This window comes from Neoarius graeffei, chromosome 22 (assembly GCF_027579695.1).
Source record: "Neoarius graeffei isolate fNeoGra1 chromosome 22, fNeoGra1.pri, whole genome shotgun sequence".
Classification (NCBI taxonomy): Eukaryota; Metazoa; Chordata; class Actinopteri; order Siluriformes; family Ariidae; genus Neoarius; species Neoarius graeffei.
Window position 1 is genome coordinate 19378774 of NC_083590.1, and position 21371 is coordinate 19400144.

Consider the following 21371-nt stretch of genomic DNA (forward strand, 5'->3'; position numbering starts at 1 on the left):
AAACCGGAGCACCCGGAGGAAACCCACGCGGACACGGGGAGAACATGCAAACTCCACACAGAAAGGCCCTCGCCGGCCCCGGGGCTCGAACCCAGGACCTTCTTGCTGTGAGGCGACAGCGCTAACCACTACACCACCGTGCTGCCCTTTATGCATCAGTTTAAAAATAATTTTTTACACACCAGTTGTTTTGTAATTGATTTCAAAACCTTTACAATCAGTAATAATTGATTTTATGATTCTTGAATCGAATCATTTCATTCATTTGAAAAAAAATCATTTTGTTTTGATGCATTGATCCAAATCTTTGTTACACCCAGAGCAGGAACAGACCAGTAATGGTGTAAATATACCAATAAACCAAATTAATGAACGGACATCATTTTATAAATATCCCTGTATTGTGTCTTAACTGTAACTAAAGCTGTCAGTATTCAGCAGAGGTGGACAAAGTACCCAACTTCATTACTTAAGTCAAACTACAGATCCCGGGCGGCATGGTGGTGTAGTGGTTATAGCGCTGTCGCCTCACAGCAAGAAGGTCCGGGTTTGAGCCCCGTGGCCAACGAGGGCCTTTCTGTGTGGAGTGTGCATGTTCTCCCCGTGTCCGCGTGGGTTTCCTCCGGGTGCTCCGGTTTCCCCCACAGTCCAAAGACATGCAGGTTAGGTTAACTGGTGACTCTAAATTGACCGTAGGTGTGAATGTGAGTGTGAATGGTTGTCTATGTGTCAGCCCTGCGATAATCTGGCGACTTGTCCAGGGTGTACCCCGCCTCTCGCCTGTAGTCAGCTGGGATAGGCTCCAGCTTGCCTGCGACCCTGTAGGACAGGATAAGCGGCTACAGATAATGGATGGATTTATTAAAAGTACATTTTCTGTCAATGCATCATTGTATTATTGCCACAACGCTTACAAAACCTAACACCGTTACCAAAGACAGAAATGTGAATTCACAAAATGAACGCATGCTGTGCCATCATGGTGGTTTAATGTTAAGTTAGCTAGTCAGTGAAGCTCCACCTGACATGCTAGCAAACTCTTTTCAAACTCGAAATCATATTGGGTAGCTAACGCTACTAGAAAAGAGAAATTTCTACATTGTTTATTTGGCAAGATTATGCTAAAACATATTCCTGAAAGGACTTCAAATAAGTTAACGCTATTCATCTGAGTGCAACTCTCTTTTTACATGCTAACTAACAGTGTCCAAGTTAACTAGCTATGTGTTAACGTTAGCCATGGACAAAGTGACGGCAACTTGGTGGGAAAATCCATAGAAAGTCATTTACCGAACCAGACTGTCACTATTGAGCAATTCCAGCGTTATGGACGTGACACTTGAACTCAAAATGGCAACAAATGACCCAGTGCATGTTTTATTGTCTCCCAGTATTTAAACAGGTGTTGCATATTTTAAGGCTGTACCATACTGGAGAAGTGATAGAACAAGAACAATTCCCATAGTACATCTAGGGCATGCCAGAAAATGCCAATAAAAGATGCGTTATGGATGTGACAGAAAAAGTATCACTTTTCTTGGGTGACTGTACATTTTTATCAAACTCTGTGAAATCGTACTAATGTCGAAATGGAGATATCCATTTGATAGAGGGGTCCAAGGTGAATATTAAAAAATCTTTGTTTAAAATATTTTGTATTTCATGCAGAGTTTCGGAAGGAAAAGTCAGCGTTATGGATGTGACGAAATTCCGTTATGGATGTGACGCGTCTGAAATAGACATGGCATATGTTTAGAAAATCAGCAATTTAACCACCATAACCCTTTGAAAAACTCTCTAAATATCAGCTAAAACTATCAAAGTTCTTAAATAATATTTAGGATGGCTATTGTTTTGCTGTTTTGTGGATTTTAGCATACATTTCTGTGGCTTGTGGCAATAATATAGAATTGTACATGATCAAAGTTGATTTTAGCTTGGGTTTTACATTATAAGAAAGAAAGACTGACAGTGACATATTAGGTTGGTTACAAATTGGTTCAACTTATTCACATCTGTAAAATACAGGCCTAGGTGATATCTCTGGGAGTGGTTTTGATGTTTTACATGTTGCTTTATTTTTGCATGGTGAGGTTGACATTTACATGGAATGGCCCTATTGCAACATTATCGCTAGCTCTAAAAGCACAGACAACTTCGTTGCAAGCTTTCTCTTGGAATAAAAACGTTCATATCCCTCAATATGCGTCCGCAGGTTCGATGGTGAGTTTTTGTAGGCCGTGATGTGGTTCGTTTTCGGCAAACATTTGAAACGAAATTAATCTTTAATCCTTTCAGAAAACTGAAACATGGGTTCTAGGTATGGCCATGAGTGCGTGCGTTCCCCAGAAGGACCGCCTCCTTCCATTCTGCCATCAACTGATCGTGTTAAATAACGCTGCTGAGAAATCATTGAACTTGATTTTATCCAGTCTATGGACGTGACGTGACCCTAGTGATAACTGATCAGCTGTCTCAGTGTCACCTGTGAAAAAAACCAATCACGTTTTAGAAAAGAATAAACATCCGCTTTCAAAGCTGCTTCATAGTAACAAGTAACAAGGAGCTTGATAGAAATGTAGTGGAGTGAAAAGTACGATATTTGTCTTTCAAATGTAGTGAAGTTAAAGTCAGAAGTTTCCAAAAAAAAAAACACTCAAGTAAAGTACAGATACTCAAAAAGTGTACTAAGTACAGCACTCAAGTAAATGTACTTTGTTACTGTCCACCTCTGGTATTCAGTATTTGTTCTGCTTAAGTAAATTTAGACATGGTGTGTGTGTGTGTGTGTGTTTTGTCAAGATGCCCAGACACTGTTCTGCCACTGGCTGCAAGTCACGTGACAATAAAGAGGCTCGCTTAGCTGGAATCACCTTTCACAGGTGAGTGAGAGCTGTTACTTCACTGATGTTTCATTTCTGAATCGATGTGGATTTTAAGGAAAAATCCACCTTGAAAACTTGCATATTGATCTTTTATAATTAATGTGATCTCCAGCACCCAAAATGTGCTAGAAATACCTGCTGATGGTGGTGTGGTGTGATTTAGCCCTTGCTTCATCTCTATCTAAAGAGAGCGATGCAGCGGCACTTTAGTCCTGTAGTCTGTCCAGATGTCTCACCTCCACATCTGTACACCCTGCTCAAACAGATCAGCTTCCATAGCTTTAACTCAGGGGTGTCAAACCATCACAAAGATTCAAAACGGCCTGCACGTCAACCAAAGATTCTACATTCTTTGCGTCAGCCATGACCACGAAACGCAATTCGTCATCCATCCACTAGGTGGTGACAACCTATTTCAAGCAAACAGCTAGTCATTCATGACTAAAGAAAGATTGGGAGCTCGATTCTTGGTGTCAAGATGTTGTCAAAGAAAAGGAAAGTTGATAAAGAATCAAAGCTTTCAGGAAAAGTGGACAAACGCTTACTTGTTTTGGGAAGTTGGAACTGGATCTGCTCACTGAAACACTCTCTAACACACACACACACGAACACAAATACACTTTCTACTGCCACAGAGTTTTTGAATCGTGAGGACAAGCAAGTTCATAGCTTATACTGAATGTAAATTGTTTACTGCACTTATTTCCATAATGTTAAGGAACTACTGCACTTTAGTGGGCACTAAAACGCGCAAAAAGTCACGCTAACCCTAACCCTCAAACAACCAATCCCAAAGCACAGACAAACACCAGTTTTGATGACTTCGACATATAATAGAACAAGGGAAGCTTTTCTTTATTTATTATTGGTAATACAGGGGCTGCCGCCCCCGAACCCCTGTGTAAATTCACTGAAACACCACTAGGCTCGGTAAAGTACGGTACAGCGCCCACTAAAGTGCAAACTATCCAATGTTAATAATTCTACTGCATGTCACATGTTAAAAACAAACAAAACAGACTGGAAGATTTAAGTTATTCCGCCAAATCGAGTCGTACGTGAGCTGAGAGCCGACAAGGCGCATAGCACCGAGTTGTCTATAAGCCATGTACGACGAGATTGAGTGGAATAACTCTGTTACTCTATCCACATTCACTGGATTTTGAGAAACGGAGCTGTGGCAGCGGGGGCGTGGTCTAGCATCGGTCTGTGACAGGAGGGCGGAGTCAGGGAAGTTAAGTGGCAGAATCACTACACCTGTTGTTAATTGATGTGTTTGTGTGTCTTCCCAGTGACCGCACCCTTCTTAAGGAGAGAGAGTGAGAGCAGAGGGACTCTCTCCACAACCAGACGGCTGATGTGTGTGCGTGTGTCTGAGTGTGTGTTTGCATCTGAAAAGTGCAAATAAAAGAGAGTTTTGTTAAACAGTTCTGTCCTGCCGTCCTTCTGTGCTCCACCCACCTACATGGACCATTACAGTGGTGCCGAAACCCGGGACCTGAGCACAGAAGACAACAGCCCCATAGAGTCCTCCACCTTCGCCGACCTTATCCACGCCCTCGCCACGGCCCAACAGAGCCAGCACCAGGTGCTGCTCGCCCTCCGAAAGGAGCAAGAACAACGGTTCGAGGCCCTGGTGCTGGCGCAACAGGAAGATCGTCGGGCGTTCCGGCACCTCCTCGCGTCGGCGGGGTCCACCAACTCCACCGCCGCGGGCCCTTCCACCCTCACCCTCATGAAGATGGGCCCGCAGGACGACCCCGAGGCATTCATCACGCTCTTTGAGCAGGTAGCAGAGACCTCGGGGTGGCCGGTGGAACAGCGCGCGGCGCGCCTCCTCCCCCTGTTAATGGGAGAGGTGCAGCTGGCTGCGCTACAGCTCCCCGCCGACCGCCGGCTGGCCTACACGGACCTTCGCCGGGCCGTCCTCCAGCGGGTGGGACGCACCCCGGAGCAACAACATCAGCATTTTCACGCTCTGCGCTTGGAGGAAGTCGGCCGGCCGTTCGCGTTTGGCCAGCAACTCCGGGACGCCTACTGGCAGTGGTTGAGGGCCGACAGCTGCGACGCCGAGGAACTCATCGACCAGGTGGTACTGGAACAGTTTGTCGTGTGTCTACCACGGGAACCGCAGAGTGGGTCCAGTGCCACCGTCCGGCGTCGCTGGATCAGGCAATCGAGCTGGCGGAGGATCATCTGGCGGCTGTCCCGACAGCAGGACAGCAGACGACCTCTTCTCTTCTCTCCTCTCTCTCTCTCTCTCTCCTCCTGTGTCTTCTCCTCGCCCCATTCCCCCACCGCGGAGACGGGGGCCGGCGCCACCTCAGCCGGCCCGCCGCACCCGCGGTGCCCTTCCGTGTCTCCCTTCTGTGTCTGTCTCTCCCCCCCTCAGGTGAGTGAGCCCCAGAGCACTAGTGCAGAGAGGAAGCCCGGGCCGGTTTGCTGGCGCTGCGGGGAACCGGGCCACCTCCAACAGCAGTGCTCGATAATGGAGGTGGGCGTGGTGGTTCGGATCCCCAACACGCCAGGAGCCGCCCTCGATCGGGCCGGAGCGTATCGCATACCGGTGAGTATCCAAGGGGATACATATCAGGCGTTGGTGGATTCTGGCTGTAATCAGACCTCAATCCACCAAAACCTGGTGCAAGACGAGGCATTGGGGGGAGCACAATTGGTGAAGGTGTTGTGTGTGCACGGGGATGTTCACCGCTACCCTTTAGTGTCGGTCCACATTATTTTCAGAGGGGAAAAATTTATAGTGAAGGCGGCGGTTAATACTCACCTTACCCACTCTTTAATTTTGGGAACTGATTGGCCGGGATTTCGGGGTTTAATGACACACTTAGTCAAGAGTGGGTCCTGCCATTTGACAGGGGGAGGTCCCGGTGTCGCTTTGGCGGGAGCAGCTGTCACAGAGCCGTCTACGTCATCTCCGCGCCAGAGTGAGGAGCTGCCGGCTCCTCCTCTCTCTATTGGGGAATCCCTCGCGGATTTCCCATTAGAACAATCGCGAGACGAGACTCTGCGGCATGCTTTTGACCAAGTGAGAGTAATCGATGGTCAAACGCTCCAGCCGAACGCCACCCCGTCCTTCCCCTACTTCGCGATTATGAAGGATAGATTATACCGAGTGACGCAGGACACTCAAACGAAAGAGCGAGTCACGCAGCTTTTAATTCCAAAGAGCTGCTGGGAATTGGTATTCCAGGCGGCTCACTTTAATCCCATGGCTGGACACTTAGGGCAGGATAAAACACTAGCCCGAATAATGGCCCGATTCTATTGGCCAGGGATTCGCGGCGATGTCCGTAGGTGGTGTATGGCATGCCGCGAATGCCAGTTAGTAAATCCAGCGGCCATTCCAAAAGCGCCTTTGCGCCCTCTACCGTTAATCGAGACCCCGTTCGAAAGAATTGGGATGGATCTCGTCGGGCCATTAGATCGGTCAACACGAGGGTACCGCTTTATATTAGTTCTAGTGGACTATGCAACGCGATACCCGGAAGCAGTGCCTCTTCGCAATATCTCAGCACGCAGTATTGCGGAGGCGCTCTTCCGCGTCATCTCCCGAGTTGGAATCCCGAAAGAGATTCTGACTGATCAAGACACCTCGTTTATGTCACGAACACTGAATGAACTGTATGGGTTATTAGGTATTAAGCCGATCCGCACCAGCGTTTATCACCCACAAACGGACGGCTTAGTGGAACGGTTTAATCGCACCCTTAAAAACATAATTAAGAAATTTGTAAGTGAGGACGCGCGTAACTGGGATAAATGGCTCGAACCCTTGCTCTTTGCAGTGCGAGAGGTCCCCCAAGCCTCCACGGGGTTCTCCCCATTTGAATTATTATATGGGCGTAAGCTGCGCGGCATTTTAGACGTGCTGTGAGAAAATTGGGAGGAGGGACCTTCACCAAGCAAAAATGAAATTCAATACGTTATTGACCTGCGCACAAAACTCCACACACTCACACAGCTAACCCAGGAGAATTTGCGGCAGGCCCAAGAACGGCAAACCTGCCTGTACGACAAGGGTACGCGCCTTAGAGAGTTTGCACCGGGAGAGAAAGTACTCGTACTGTTGCCCACATCGAGCTCTAAATTAGTCGCCAAGTGGCAAGGACCCTTTGAGGTCACACGGCGAGTCGGGGACGTCGACTATGAGGTGAAGCGAACAGACAGGGGTGGGGCGCTACAGATTTACCACCTCAACCTACTCAAACTCTGGAACGAGGAGGTCCCCGTGGCGTTGGTGTCGGTGGTTCCAGAGAAGGCGGAGCTGGGGCCGGAGGTTCAAAAAGGAACATTAGCATCACGTCCCTCTCCGGTCCCCTGTGGAGACCACCTCTCCCCGACCCAACTCGCGGAGGTTGCCCAGTTGCAGACCGAGTTTTCGGACATGTTCTCACCCCTGCCCGGCCGCACTAACCTCATAGAGCACCACATTGAGACGCCCCTGGGGGTGGTAGTGCGTAGCCGCCCTTACAGGTTACCCGAACACAAGAAAAAGGTGGTTCAGGAAGAACTTGAGGCCATGCTCGAAATGGGCATCGTCGAGGAGTCCCACAGTGACTGGAGCAGCCCGGTGGTCTTGGTACCCAAGGCCGACGGGTCGGTCCGGTTCTGTGTGGACTATAGAAAAGTCAACGCGGTGTCTAAATTCGATGCGTACCCAATGCCTCGTATTGATGAGTTGCTCGATCGGCTAGGCACGGCTCGTTTTTACTCGACACTGGATTTAACAAAGGGTTATTGGCAGATCCCCTTGACTCCATTATCCCGTGAAAAAATGGCCTTTTCCACACTGTTCGGCTTGCACCAATTCGTCACACTTCCTTTTGGGCTGTTTGGGGCGCCTGCTACGTTTCAGCGGCTGATGGACAGGGTCCTCCGCCCCCACGCCACCTATGCGGCCGCGTACTTAGACGATATCATTATTTATAGTAATGACTGGCTGCGGCACCTACAACACCTGAGGGCCGTCCTTAGGTCGCTGAGGCGGGCGGGTCTCACGGCCAACCCGAAGAAGTGTGCGATTGGGTGGGTGGAAGTACGGTATCTGGGCTTCCACTTGGGCAACGGGCAGGTGCGTCCCCAAATTAACAAGACTGCAGCGATTGCGGCCTGCCCGAGGCCCAAGACCAAAAAGGGGGTGAGACAGTTCCTGGGGCTGGCTGGCTATTATCGTAGGCTTATACCTAATTATTTGGACGTCACCAGCCCGCTGACTGATCTGACTAAAAAGGGGGCACCAGATCCGGTCCAGTGGACGGAGCAATGCCAGCGGGCTTTTTCTAAGGTTAAGGCTGCACTGTGTGGGGGGCCACTTTTACACTCCCCTGACTTTTCTCTCCCCTTTATGTTGCAGACGGATGCGTCGGACAGAGGGCTGGGGGCCGTTTTGTCCCAGCAGGTGGAGGGGGAGGATCGCCCCGTCTTGTACATTAGCTGCAAGCTGTCGGTGCGTGAGGGGCGCTACAGTATCATCGAGAAGGAGTGCCTGGCGATCAAGTGGGCGGTCCTCGCCCTCTGGTACTACCTGCTGGGACGCCCTTTCACCCTCTGTTCGGACCACGCGCCCCTCCAGTGGCTCCACCGCATGAAGGATTCCAATGCGCGGATCACTCGTTGGTTTCTGGCACTCCAACCCTTTAACTTCAAGGTGATCCACAGGCCGGGGGCGCAGATGGTCGTGGCGGACTTCCTCTCCCGTCAAGGGGGGGGGGGGGGGGGAGTCGGCTGCGGGCCGGACGGCTGCCCCGCCTGAGTCGGGCGGTGGGGGTATGTGGCAGCGGGGGTGTGGTCTAGCATCGGTCTGTGACAGGAGGGCGGAGTCAGGGAAGTTAAGTGGCAGAATCACTACACCTGTTGTTAATTGATGTGTTTGTGTGTCTTCCCAGTGACCGCGCCCTTCTTAAGGAGAGAGAGTGAGAGCAGAGGGACTCTCTCCACAACCAGACGGCTGATGTGTGTGCGTGTGTCTGAGTGTGTGTTTGCATCTGAAAAGTGCAAATAAAAGAGAGTTTTGTTAAACAGTTCTGTCCTGCCGTCCTTCTGTGCTCCACCCACCTACATGGACCGTTACAGGAGCGTTTGTTATTTTTTGCAAATTCGACAAATCAAAACTTTCTACAAAATGTCCGACAAAATAATGATGTGTACAGTACAGTACAGCGCCCACTAAAGTGCAAACTATTCAATGTTAATAATTCTACTGTATGCTACATGTTAACAAACAAAACAGACTGGAAGATTTAAGTTATTCCGCCAAATTGAGTCATACGTGAGCTGAGAGCCGACAAGGCGCGTAGCACCGAGTTGTCTATAAGCCATGTACGACGAGATTGAGTGGAATAACTCTGTTATTCTATCCACATTCACTGGATTTTGAGAAATGGAGCGTTTATTTTTTGCAAATTCGACAAATCAAAGCTTTCTACAAAATGTCCGACAAAATAATGATGTGCAGGGCGGTGAGACTCCGGCAACAGGGAGCATGGACAAGGCGGGAGAGCGCACTACAGCACAGGATCACCTGGACAAACATCTTGCAGGCAGATTTCCATCGGGTCCGTTTCCTAGTGCAAGCTGTCTATGATGTCCTGCCTAGCCCAGTGAACCTCCATGTCTGGGGAAAGAGTGAGACACCCTCCTGCCTTCTGTGCTCTGGTAGAGGCTCCTTAGAACATCATCTCAGCTGCTGCCCAAAGGCCCTGGCTGATGGCCGCTACCGGTGGCGCCATGACCAGGTGCTTAAGGCAGTTGCTGAAAGCTTAACCTCTGCCATCAGCTCCTGCAAGCACCATCATGCCCCAAAGAAGGCAGTCTCCTTTGTAAAACCTGGAGAGAAACCCCGAGCACGCCAACATATAACAACAGGCCTCCTCCACACGGCAAATGACTGTCAGCTGCAGGCCGATCTGGGAAAGCAGCTGAGGTTTCCCCAACATGTGGCAGCAACAACTCTCCGTCCAGATGTGGTGATAACATCTGAGGCTTCAAAACACCTCATCATTCTGGAACTAACAGTTCCCTGGGAAGAGTGTCTTGAGGAGGCCAATGAGAGGAAAAGAGCCAAGTACCAGGAGCTGGTGGAGGAGTGCAGGGAGAGAGGTTGGAGAACCTTCTACGAGCCCATAGAAGTCGGCTGTAGGGGTTTTGCAGGGCGCTCCCTCTGCAAAGTCCTGAGCCGCTTGGGCATTGTAGGAGCAGCTAAGAAGAGGGCCATTGCATCTGCAAGCGAAGCCGCAGAGAAAGCCACACGGTGGTTTTGGATTAAAAGGGGTGATCCGTGGACTGCTACTGGGACGCAAGTCAGGGCTTGATCAACCCCGGCTGGGTCGCCTGGGTGAGGGTGTATGATGTTGTGAGACCCGAAACACCCGAGGACCCCAGGATACATCACTGAGGATGCGTCTCAGTGCATCCATGAGGTGTTTCTAGCATAATAAACAAACTGGCGAAATGACAGGAGCAATTTGTGAAAAATGCTATAATATTTCTTGAAAAATAAAAATACATTCTTACCATCAAATGCTTGTATTCTGTATTTTGTTGCTTTTTTCGGGGTTTTGTTTTCGAGTAAAGTTTTTATTTTGTCCTCGGTTGGTTCAGCAACATGCGCCGCCATTTTTGTTCTTGTTCTTTTTCTTCTTGGTTTTTTGGCAGTTGGCAAACCAACTTAAAAGGTGCATTACTGCCACCGACTGGGCTGGAGTGTGGAACAGGAGATGTTGGGGGGGGGAATAACTATTCTTTTAGCTATTTCTGCTTCTTTGAAATATTTGATCACCAAGCCGCCATTTTGTTTTTCTCTACTCACTGTATATGAGCTGATACCCTGGTAATAGAGTAGCCAGTCAGCGCGCACAATTGCTCATATCCAGTGAATGTGGATAGAATGAACTTGAATATACTGGGAATGAAGGAATGGAAGTTGAATTTTAAAGATGTTCTGATTGAAACCAAACTGTTAAGTTTTTACCGCCACACAAGTTTACAGCAGGGGCGATTTCTCAGAGACAACAAGGGAAGCCGAGCTTCCCCTAAAATTCTCTCCCCAAACTGCGGCGTCTACGACGTTGAATTCTCATTAAAACAATAACTTGCATAACATAATATGCCCAAGATTGTATTTATGTTCATAACTATCCTGTAACTTATTTGAGTGATGTCTGACGAACTTGCAGTTCGCTATGAGAATCACCTTTGCTGCCAGGCTGTAACCTTTCCTATTTCAATGGGCTCTATGGACTGGCAGCAGTGTTGCCAGATTGGGCGGTTTTAAGTGCATTTTGGCGGGTTTTGAACATATTTTGGGATGGAAAACGTCAGCAGTATCTGGCAACACTGACTGGCAGCCGGGTATCCGTTGCAGTCTACGAGACAGCTCTGAACAGCCAATTTCGGCTAGTTGTTATTGGTTAAAATCGACAAAATCGTCACTTCCAGGGAAGCTGGGCTTCTCTGGGACTAAACGAGACAGTGGGAGGGACAAGAAGCCAGGCTGATAAAGGATTATTGGAGGTAGTGTTTGAAAGACATGAGGAGGGCGGTACTTCGGCGAGGAACACGGAAGTATGATCAGTCAGTCCCTAGCGGATGTCGAGAAAGTGTAGTCGTGTGCTAAAGTGCTGTCCGAATTTCTTTTCATATAAACGGTTCTTCTCATTGATGTCTCTGTACATTACTCTGTAAATAAATGTAAATATTACTCGTTGTGCTCCGTTAACTTTCATCCATTCTATCAGTTTGATCATTCGCGAATTCACTCATTTATTTCATTTGTAGTTCAATCTGGTTGTAGGCTAGCTTGAGCCTTATTGGGATCTGCAGTGCTAGCTGCTAACAGAAATTGGTGAAGTCTCTGGAAAGCACAACCAGCTGGTATGACAAGGTCACAGACCATTTTCTGGAAAAGGAGCGGAGGGCAGAATTCGTATATAAATAGTGTTCATGTTCATGAATCTGAAGTGTGTATTGTTCAGTAATGTTAAGAGAATGGTGGGCTCTGTGTTATAGGTTATACCTGGGTATAATATTCAAGGTTCTGTGTGTTGCATAGCCTACCTGGTTATGAATTTCCAGACTGTGTTGCAGAAGATGTTCAAGGATGTGTTGCACAGCTGGGTGTTGTGTTAAAGACTCTGTGTTGCATATCAGGGTATGATGTTCAAGGCTCTTCGTTGAATAGCCAGTGATTTTTGGATGTTTGATATTTTTGATTAAGGATATGAGGCACTAGCCTGGCAAGCCAGACTATAACATGAAATGTACAAGCAAAAATACTTTCTGCCACTAGGTAGGGTTGTCTAGTTCACTATACTAATGGGGCACACCTTTCTATGCTTTGATATCCGGCCTACAGGTTTTACGATGAATGCGTAAAATGGGCTTCCCCTGTTTTAAAAACCAGCAGCCGCCACTGGTTTACAGCCTACAGACATATCGAATGTAAATTACTGACTGCACTCACTTTCATGTTTCGATATTAAAAGCTCTCAAACAAAAAGTTGGAAACGTATAAAAAAGGAATCGAATGGAAAATTAGCCGAGTCATTGTTTATGCTAATACCGGCGTCGATGGCATCACAACAACGTCATACAGCTGCACTTTGATTCCCAGCATTTTCAACATCTCCACTTCTTCTACGTTGGATTTCTCATTAATCTGGACACTGAGCATCACTGGAACATGGTGCGACTTCAGGAGCTAACAGCGAAACCTGACCGTTATCCTTTGTTTGAGATTGTTGAAGAAAATCCTCCTGTTAAACAGAATGACTAAACACATCAGAAACATTTCACTGTACATGGAAATATAGTTCATGTGCCTCAGGGTGGAGTTTCCCTTTAACACTGAACAGTTGATTTAAAATCCACTGTGTGTCAAATTAATGTCTTTATCCTGGAACATTTTTTTTTTTTTTGATGATGATGATGTCTAGGTTGCCAAAGAAGGGAAACCCGCGCCGTACTACCTGGATTGTCAATGCTCGGCGCAAAGGTCCCGGAGGAAAAGGGCTTTGGGAGCCTCAGAGTGACTACATCTATTTCTGTTCTAAACATTTCACCCCTGAAAGCTTTGAACTCTCTGGAGTCAGGTGTGTATTACAGCCGGCGTTTCACTCTCACAAAGCCTTCTAGCGGTCGAATACATTCATATTTACGGTTATTTATTTAGCAGAGAGACTTTTCAGTCGTCACTTAGAAGAGAAGCAGAATGGAGACCAGATACACAGCTGTGCTCTGGGATTAATTTTGGAGTGGCTGAATGAACTATGGCATGTGAGAGTGAGCGTGTCATGTCCATGTCATCTAAAAGTGAACACCAAAGTTCCTCAGTCCCAAAGGGTCTCCTTTAGTTTCAGTTCGTTCGTCTCCTGAACTAGAAGCACCCAGTTCCTGTGCTGTGTTTCCATCACACTCAGGAAGACAAACTGTCCTGCTTTGGGTCTCAGACATGATGTTAACATCTCCTCTCATTACCTGTAGCCGCTTTATCCTGTTCTACAGGGTCGCAGGCAAGCTGGAGCCTATCCCAGCTGACTACGGGCGAAAGGCGGGGTTCACCCTGGACAAGTCGCCAGGTCATCACAGGGCTGACACATAGACACAGACAACCATTCACACTCACATTCACACCTATGGTCAATTTAGAGTCACCAGTTAACCTAACCTGCATGTCTTTGGACTGTGGGGGAAACCGGAGCACCCGGAGGAAACCCACGCGGACACGGAGAGAACATGCAAACTCCGCACAGAAAGGCCCTCGCCGGCCACGGGGCTCGAACCCAGGACCTTCTTGCTGTGAGGCGACAGCGCTAACCACTACACCACCATGCCGCCCATGTTAACATTACTGTTGCTTTATAAATGCATTTTGGTGGCGAGTGATGCGCTAGTAAGAGCGTCACTATGAGTGCTAGTCATTCTGAGCGATCAGTGATGCGCAGTAGCTTCGCTGGAGCAGGAACTAAAAAGGTCATCAGGAAATAAAATTGATACGATTCTTCAAGAGGAACTAGGATCAAAGGTTCCTGAAAAGGAAGTCAGAATACTCGAGGCGTTGATATTTGTTTTTTCTCACTTCTTTTTTCCTACAGTGGATATCGCAGACTGAAGGATGACGCTGTGCCCATGCTGGTGGAAATCTCTTCGGGGCAAAAAGGCAAATCCTGTCGAGGAAGAAGTAAAATACGTAATGAGGACAGACGGTTGAGGTATGGCTCATCTCCGGCACACACACAGACAAACTGGTTAGCACTAGAAGTAGGCGTGGCCTCTGTGTGTTTTCAGCCCCAGTTAGCAGTAGTAGTAAGTGTAGCCTCTGTGTGTTATCAGCCCCAATGAAGTAGGCGTGGCCTCTGTGTGTTGTCCGTCCCAGTTAGCACTAGTTGTAGGCCTCTGTGTGTTGTCAACCCCAGATAGCACTAGTTGTAGGCCTCTGTGTGTTGTCAACCCCAGTTAGCAGTGGTAGTAGGCGTGGCCTCTGTGTATTATCAGCCCCAATGAAGTATGCGTGGCCTCTGTGTGTTCTCTTCCCCAATGAAGTAGGCGTGGACTGTGTTGCCAGCCCCAGTTAGCACTAGTTGTAGGCCTCTGTGTGTTGTCCGCCCCAGTTAGCAGTAGTAGTAGGCATGGCCTCTGTGTGTTATCAGCCTCAGTGAAGTAGGCGTGGCCTCTGTGTTGTCAACCCCAGTTAGCAGTAGTAGTAGGCGTGGTCTCTGTGTGTTATCAGCCCCAGTGAAGTAGGCGTGGCCTCTGTGTTGTCAACCCCAGTTAGCAGTAGTAGTAGGCGTGGCCTCTGTGTTGTCAACCCCAGTTAGCAGTAGTAGTAGGCGTGGTCTCTGTGTGTTATCAGCCCCAATGAAGTGGGCGTGGACTGTGTTGTCAGCCCCAGTTAGCACTAGTTGTAGGCCTCTGTGTGTTGTCAACCCCAGTTAGCAGCAGTAGTAGTAGGCGTGGCCTCTGTGTGTTCTCAGCCCCAATCAAGTATGCGTGGCCTCTGTGTTGTCCATCCCAGTTAGCACTACTAGTAGGCGTAGCCTCTGTGTTGTCAGCTCCAATAAAGTAGGTGTGGCCTCTGTGTTGTCAACCCCAGTGAAGTAGGCGTGGCCTCTGTGTGTTGTCAGCCCCAGTTCGCACTAGTTGTAGGAGTGGCCTCTGTGTGTTGTCAACCCCAGTGAAGTAGGTGTGGCCTCTGTGTGTCGGCCCCAGTGAAGTGGGCATGGTATCTGTACCTGTCAGTCTCAGAGAAATGGGCGTAGTCTCTCTGCCTGGTGTCAGTGAAGGAGGTGTGGCCCCTGTGCCTGTCAGTCTCTGTGAAGGAGGTGTGGCCTCCAACAATCCAAAACATTTTTAAATATGAATTGAACTGTTTGCACAATATTGAGTCACATTGCATCATACCTCAGTGAAACAGCTCTGGATCATTATTATATTTAATCACTGGCATTTTAAAAAGTTTATTTTTTCAAATCCTTTCATTGATGACCTGTAGAGAAGGAGAAACACACACACACACACACACCTAATATTCTGCTAATATTTAATGGAACTGTTTATATATGACTGGGTGTTCATGTAGCAATGGATCAGTTGTATAATTTAGCTCCTGATGCTGTTGATGTACTGTGTAAATAAGAAGCATTAACTCGAACAAAACATTTTATTTGCTATGAATTTCTCTTCAGCACCACGACCAGAACTGGTAAGGAGAGCTCAGAGAGTAAGGAGACCCAGATTAAAGTGGCTCTGGTCCACGCTGTGAAAGATGAAGAAGCTGAGAGCATCAAGACAACCAAAGAAGAACCGAAAAATGAAAAGGATCCTCTGTTATCTTTACAAGAATCTGTGTCTGATCGAAACCAGATCCAAAAAGAAATCCCCTTGACTCCACCTTCTCCATCCCGCTACATGAGGCGCCTCCCTCCACCTCCTGGCTTTTACCTCGCCAAAGAGCACAGCTATGCTCAGCTCTGCCCGCTGGAGTGGCGGAAACGCTACGAGAAAGCCACGGACAATTTGGAAAAGGCGCTGCGTTTGCTCAGGGCTGCCCGTCGCCGGGAAAACCGTCTTCGACTCACGCTGCTGCGTCTCCAAGAGAGCAGACTCAAGCAGACTTTATATCAAATTCAGGATCGGAAGAAGGAGAGTCACGAAATCCAAGGTAGGTCAAGTCAGAGTCGTCAGACCAGGAAGCTGGCCAGATCAGGACAGGACAGGAGTCTGGAAGGGATGGAAGAGAACGAGATTGAGGGCACAGGTGAAGAAATTGAGCTTCTTACAGTTGGAGGAAGTTGGAGGAAGGAGCGAGCTGCTAAGCTGAGGGATGGCGTGGAAGACGAAGAAGGCTGCTGTTTTTATTGTGGACGAGGAAGAGAGGACGAAGAAACCAAAGAAGTGAGATCTTCGAAAAGCACAGCGTTCCAAGGCAGAAGAGGAAGACCAAGGAACACGTCCAGTGTGTTTAGAGAGACAGTGCGGAACATGGCTGAATCAAATCCTCCTGTGCATCACAACATCAATCCTGAGCAGCTTACCCTTCTTCACTCTCAGCCTGAAATGCTCCTGCAAATGCACGCACTTCCTGGACCTACTCAATCCACATCAACGTTCCAGGAAGTCAGTTCTTCTAAACCTCAGCTACAGCACCTCCATGTCCTGCAGCCCGATCTGGGACTTCTCCATCCAGATCCATCAACCACGGACACCAGCGTGACCCAGAGCGAGGACAGAGGAGGTGGGATGTGTCATGTGTTTTTGGTTCCTGTATCTTCTGAAAGCAAAGAGAAGAGCAGGATTGGTGGAGAAAGTGCGATTCAGAGGTCCCAGTCGATACTGATGGCAGAAGAAACCTTCCAGGATGTGGTTCACGAACAAGGAAACGATGAGAGTGACGATATGGGGTTGAGTCATTCCGGAATGACAGGTAATCAAAATGACCAGCAGATAAACGTCCGAGCCACGTTGGTGGGCGGAGACGTAACCCAGAGACTGAAGGAACATCTGGAAGGTTTTCACCTACAGCTAAGCAGCGAGTTTACTGATTAGTGATGCTTATTCGGTGCTGTCTGGAGAAATAATCACTACATACTCGGTGCATACTTTATTACAGACCTTGTACCGTACACTTGCTCATCGCAGTTATATAATCAACAACAGATAAAATCTCATCTCATTATCTCTAGCCACTTTATCCTGTTCTACAGGGTCGCAGGCAAGCTGGAGCCTATCCCAGCTGACTACGGGCGAAAGGCGGGGTACACCCTGGACAAGTCGCCAGGTCATTACAGGGCTGACACGTAGACACAGACAACCATTCACACTCACATTCACACCTACGGTCAATTTAGAGTCACCAGTTAACCTAACCTGCATGTCTTTGGACTGTGGGGGAAACCGGAGCACCCGGAGGAAACCCACGCGGACACGGGGAGAACATGCAAACTCCGCACAGAAAGGCCCTCGCCGGCCACGGGGCTCAAACCCAGACCTTCTTGCTGTGAGGCGACAGCGCTAACCACTACACCACCGTGCCGCCCACAGATAAAATCATGCTCAAATAACCACTCTTTACAACCGTGGTGCACAGAAAAGCATCTCAGAACATACAACACACCGAACCTGGAAGCTGCTGAGCCTCGGATGAGCGAATCTGAACTCAAACTAGACCGTTGTTGTGGTTAGGTTAGGTTATGTTACGGCCAGGTTCTTGCCCAAACTGATAATCGCATCCTCAGTTTTTCTTTGGCTAATTAGACACAAGGTACGCCACCATTCTTCCCAGAGCAGTTGGCGGTTAGGTGCCTTACTCAAGGGCACTTGAGCCAGTCCTGCTGGTTCAGGGAATTGAACCAGTGACCTTTTCGTGCTAAAGCTGTTTCTCTAACCATTCAGCCATGGCTTCCCCAAACTAGACCGTACAAGACTGAAAACAGTCTTAACCCAGTTTCAGTAATTGCATAATGAGCAGGTTTATAAGTCATAAGTTTATAATTCGCGTTTAAATTGTTCCAACCCGGATGATCCCTCTTGCACTTTTGACAAACTTCTCATGCACAAACTTCTCATGCACAGTGCTTAGCTATTGCTAGTTATCTACTCGTAGGATGAAAACACAGTGCTTAGCTATTGCACTAATAACCTCCCAGTCTTATATTAATATATAATACTAATTAGGGGCGGCACGGTGGTGTAGTGGTTAGCGCTGTCACCTCACAGCAAGAAGGTCCGGGTTCGAGCCCCGTGGCCGGCGAGGGCCTTTCTGTGCGGAGTTTGCATGTTCTCCCCGTGTCCGCGTGGGTTTCCTCCGGGTGCTCCGGTTTCCCCCACAGTCCAAAGACATGCAGGTTAGGTTAACTGGCGACTCTAAATTGAGCGTAGGTGTGAATGTGAGTGTGAATGGTTGTCTGTGTCTATGTGTCAGCCCTGTGATGACCTGGCGACTTGTCCAGGGTGTACCCCGCCTTTCGCCTGTAGTCAGCTGGGATAGGCTCCAGCTTGCCTGCGACCCTGTAGAACAGGATAAAGTGGCTACAGATAATGAGATGAGATGAATACTAATTAGCATATTTGTCTCCTTTATTTAAGTAATACTTCTTCATAGTACGTGACCCCTAAGTTTGGAACTAGCTCACAAAGATTTAGGTGTTTAACAATGAATAACTTAAAACAAGTGATAGTGTTAGGTTAATGACAAACTGATGTTTATGTAGCGTAGCTGTGGCTTCAGCAAATAAAAAAAAAAAGCAGAAAATATGTAGCGTGAACATGTTAAATCAGAACAAGGTGTTGGTGTCTAACAGCTATTCCACGAAACCGAGTCGTACATGAGCTGATAGCTGATGAGGCACGTAGCACCGAGTCGTCTATAAGCCACGTACGACGAGATTCAGTGGAATAACTGTTTTATTCTATCCACATTCACTGGATTTTGAGAAATGGAGCACTTTTATTTTTTGCAAATTCGATAAATCAAAACTTTCTACAAGATGTCCGACAAAATAATTTCTGCTTAGAATGTAAATGAACCGGTGAAATGACAGGAGCAATTTGTGAAAAATGTGATAATAATAATTCTTGAAAACTTAAAAAAAAAAAAGATTTATTCCATATTTTGTTGCTTTTGTATTTTTTAGGGTTTTGTTTTCAAGTAGAGTTTTTATTTCATCCTCAGTTGGTTCAGTAACACGCTCCGCCATTTTGTTTTTCTCCTTCAGGGTTTTTTGGTGATTAGCAAACCAACTTAAAGATGCACTACTGCAACCGAGTGGGCTGGAGTGTGGAACAGGCGATTTGGCAGATGGGACGCAACACTATATTTTTAGCTATTTCTGTTTCTTTTAAATATTTGATAACGACGTGATATATGTCTGACTTGATGCGCTCCGCCATTTTGTTTTTCTCTACTCATGGTACATGATCTGATATCCTAGTAGTAGAGTAGCCAATCAGAGCGCGTGATTGCTCATATCCAGTGAAGGTGGATAGAATAATTGTCAATATGACAGAAGTATACTCATCATGCAGTATTTATGAAGTTTTTCTTGTTGATATATGGTTACTAATTGCTCACTGTTGTTGTTGTTGTTGTTGTTGTTTTACTTTTATTATTTGACCTAAAGTCAAGGTGTAACTATAGATCATAGATTTCCTCCCAAAATTTCTGATTGTAAGAAAAGATGACTTTGGAGGATGTACTATATTGGAACAGTATTTAGTATTTGGTTTCATTAATAAATAAACGCATTATTTTTACAAAGAAAAGTTTCGACTCGTTTTTGCTTTATTAGCAAAGACTTCACTTTTGTTCATGTCTCATTTCACAGAGGAAATAACACTCAGATATAATTTATTTCCGGATCAAATCACACATTAGGAGCTTTTCAAATGATCTTTCCTGCTGAATTTGCTTTAGGTTTTGATTCATTTAGTCTCATAGAATACATCTACATTTCATTTTGAACTTCTTCTTTTTTTAGTTCCTTTGTAGATGAATTGTCAGATACAATTTCCAAAGTATTATTGTATAAATAAATAAATATTCCAGATAATTATTAAGTATATTTTAAAGTCTGTAGTTAATCAAATACCTATTTAAAGAAAGATTTATGCCTATTTATTGGTGGGTGGAAGCAAACATCTTGTTGATGAGAGAGATCAGAGGAAAATGGTCAGATTCATGGTTCGAGCTACCAGGAAGGATATACTGTAGTAACTCATATAATCACTCTTTACAACCGTGGTGGGCAGAAAAGCATCTCAGCATGCAACAGCAGAAGAACACATTGGGTTCCATTCCTGCGAAGAACAGGAATCTTAGAATCAAGAACAAGTTCCTGTTAAAGTGTACCTTCACTAATCAAACTAGCATTGTGTCTCAAATTACTTGTTTTATCTCTTATATCATAGGTTCATATTAGTGAACATTTTTGAAAGTAAGGTCAGAATTTCCTGTATGAGATGAGGTTCATGACAACGATCATGACGCTGGTGGAAAGTGTATAATCGCTGATAGTATTTCAGTATTTAGTATTAATTACCCCTGCTTCTGGCGGCATAGTGGTGCAGTGATTAGCACTGTCGCCTCACAGCAAGAAGGTCCTGGGTTCGAGCCCAGCGGCGGGCGAGGGCTTTTCTGTGTGGAGTTTGCATGTTCTCCCCGTGTCTGCATGGGTTTCCTCCGGGTGCTCCAGTTTCCCCCACAGTCCAAAGACATGCAGGTTAGGCTAATTGATGGCTCTAAATTGACCGTAGGTGTGAATGTGAGTGTGAATGGTTGTTTGTCTTAATGTCTCAGCCCTGCAATGACCAGGGTGTACCCCGCCTCTCACCCATAGTTAGCTAGGATAGGCTCCAGCTTGCCTCCGACCCTGTAGGACGGGATAAGCGGCTACAGATAATGGATGGATGGATGGATACCCCTGCTTCTACACACACACACACACACACACTCCCAAAACTGTCAACTACCACCCAGGCACCTCTGCTTGGCACTGGGTCCTGTCTCACACCACCCTGGTGTGGATTATTTTCCTACAACAACACAACACCTCCAACTAGACGGGTTGCAAGAAATATTCCTTTCCTGTATATTCCTAAAATCATGAAATGTTCAGATGTTACAGTGCTCTTGGAATTTAAATGATGGAAAGTGATCAAGGTTTGGGGTGACAGAAAATTAATCATGTCCGTGTGTGTGTGTGTGCATGTTTTTATATACTACTGGGGACCAGATGTCCCCACAAGGATAGTAAAATCTGACAATTTCGACCTTGTGGGGACATTTGGATGGTCCCCATGGGGAAATTGCTGCTGTTGTGGTCTCATCTCATTATCTCTAGCCGCTTTATCCTGTTCTACAGGGTCGCAGGCAAGCTGGAGCCTATCCCAGCTGACTACGGGCGAAAGGCGGGGTACACCCTGGACAAGTCGCCAGGTCATCACAGGGCTGACACATAGACAACCATTCACATTCAA

General features: G+C 47.0%; 1 protein-coding gene across 4 annotated transcripts in view; it reads left to right on the top strand.

Moving 5' to 3' along the window:
- The window catches only part of thap7 (THAP domain containing 7), a 29350-nt gene that overhangs the window by 4320 nt on the left and 3659 nt on the right, over positions 1–21371 (top strand). For 2 of the 4 annotated variants that reach the window (XM_060904566.1, XM_060904565.1), the window contains exons 2-5: positions 2803–2882; positions 12836–12991; positions 13994–14110; positions 15584–17105. In XM_060904566.1, coding sequence (XP_060760549.1) covers positions 2803–2882; positions 12836–12991; positions 13994–14110; positions 15584–16943 — 1713 coding nt within the window. In that variant the 3' untranslated portion in view covers positions 16944–17105. Of the gene's footprint in view, positions 1–2802; positions 2883–12835; positions 12992–13993; positions 14111–15583; positions 17106–19111; positions 19602–21371 lie in introns of those variants that run through there. The other 2 variants (XM_060904567.1, XM_060904568.1) reach the window with 2 other exon arrangements.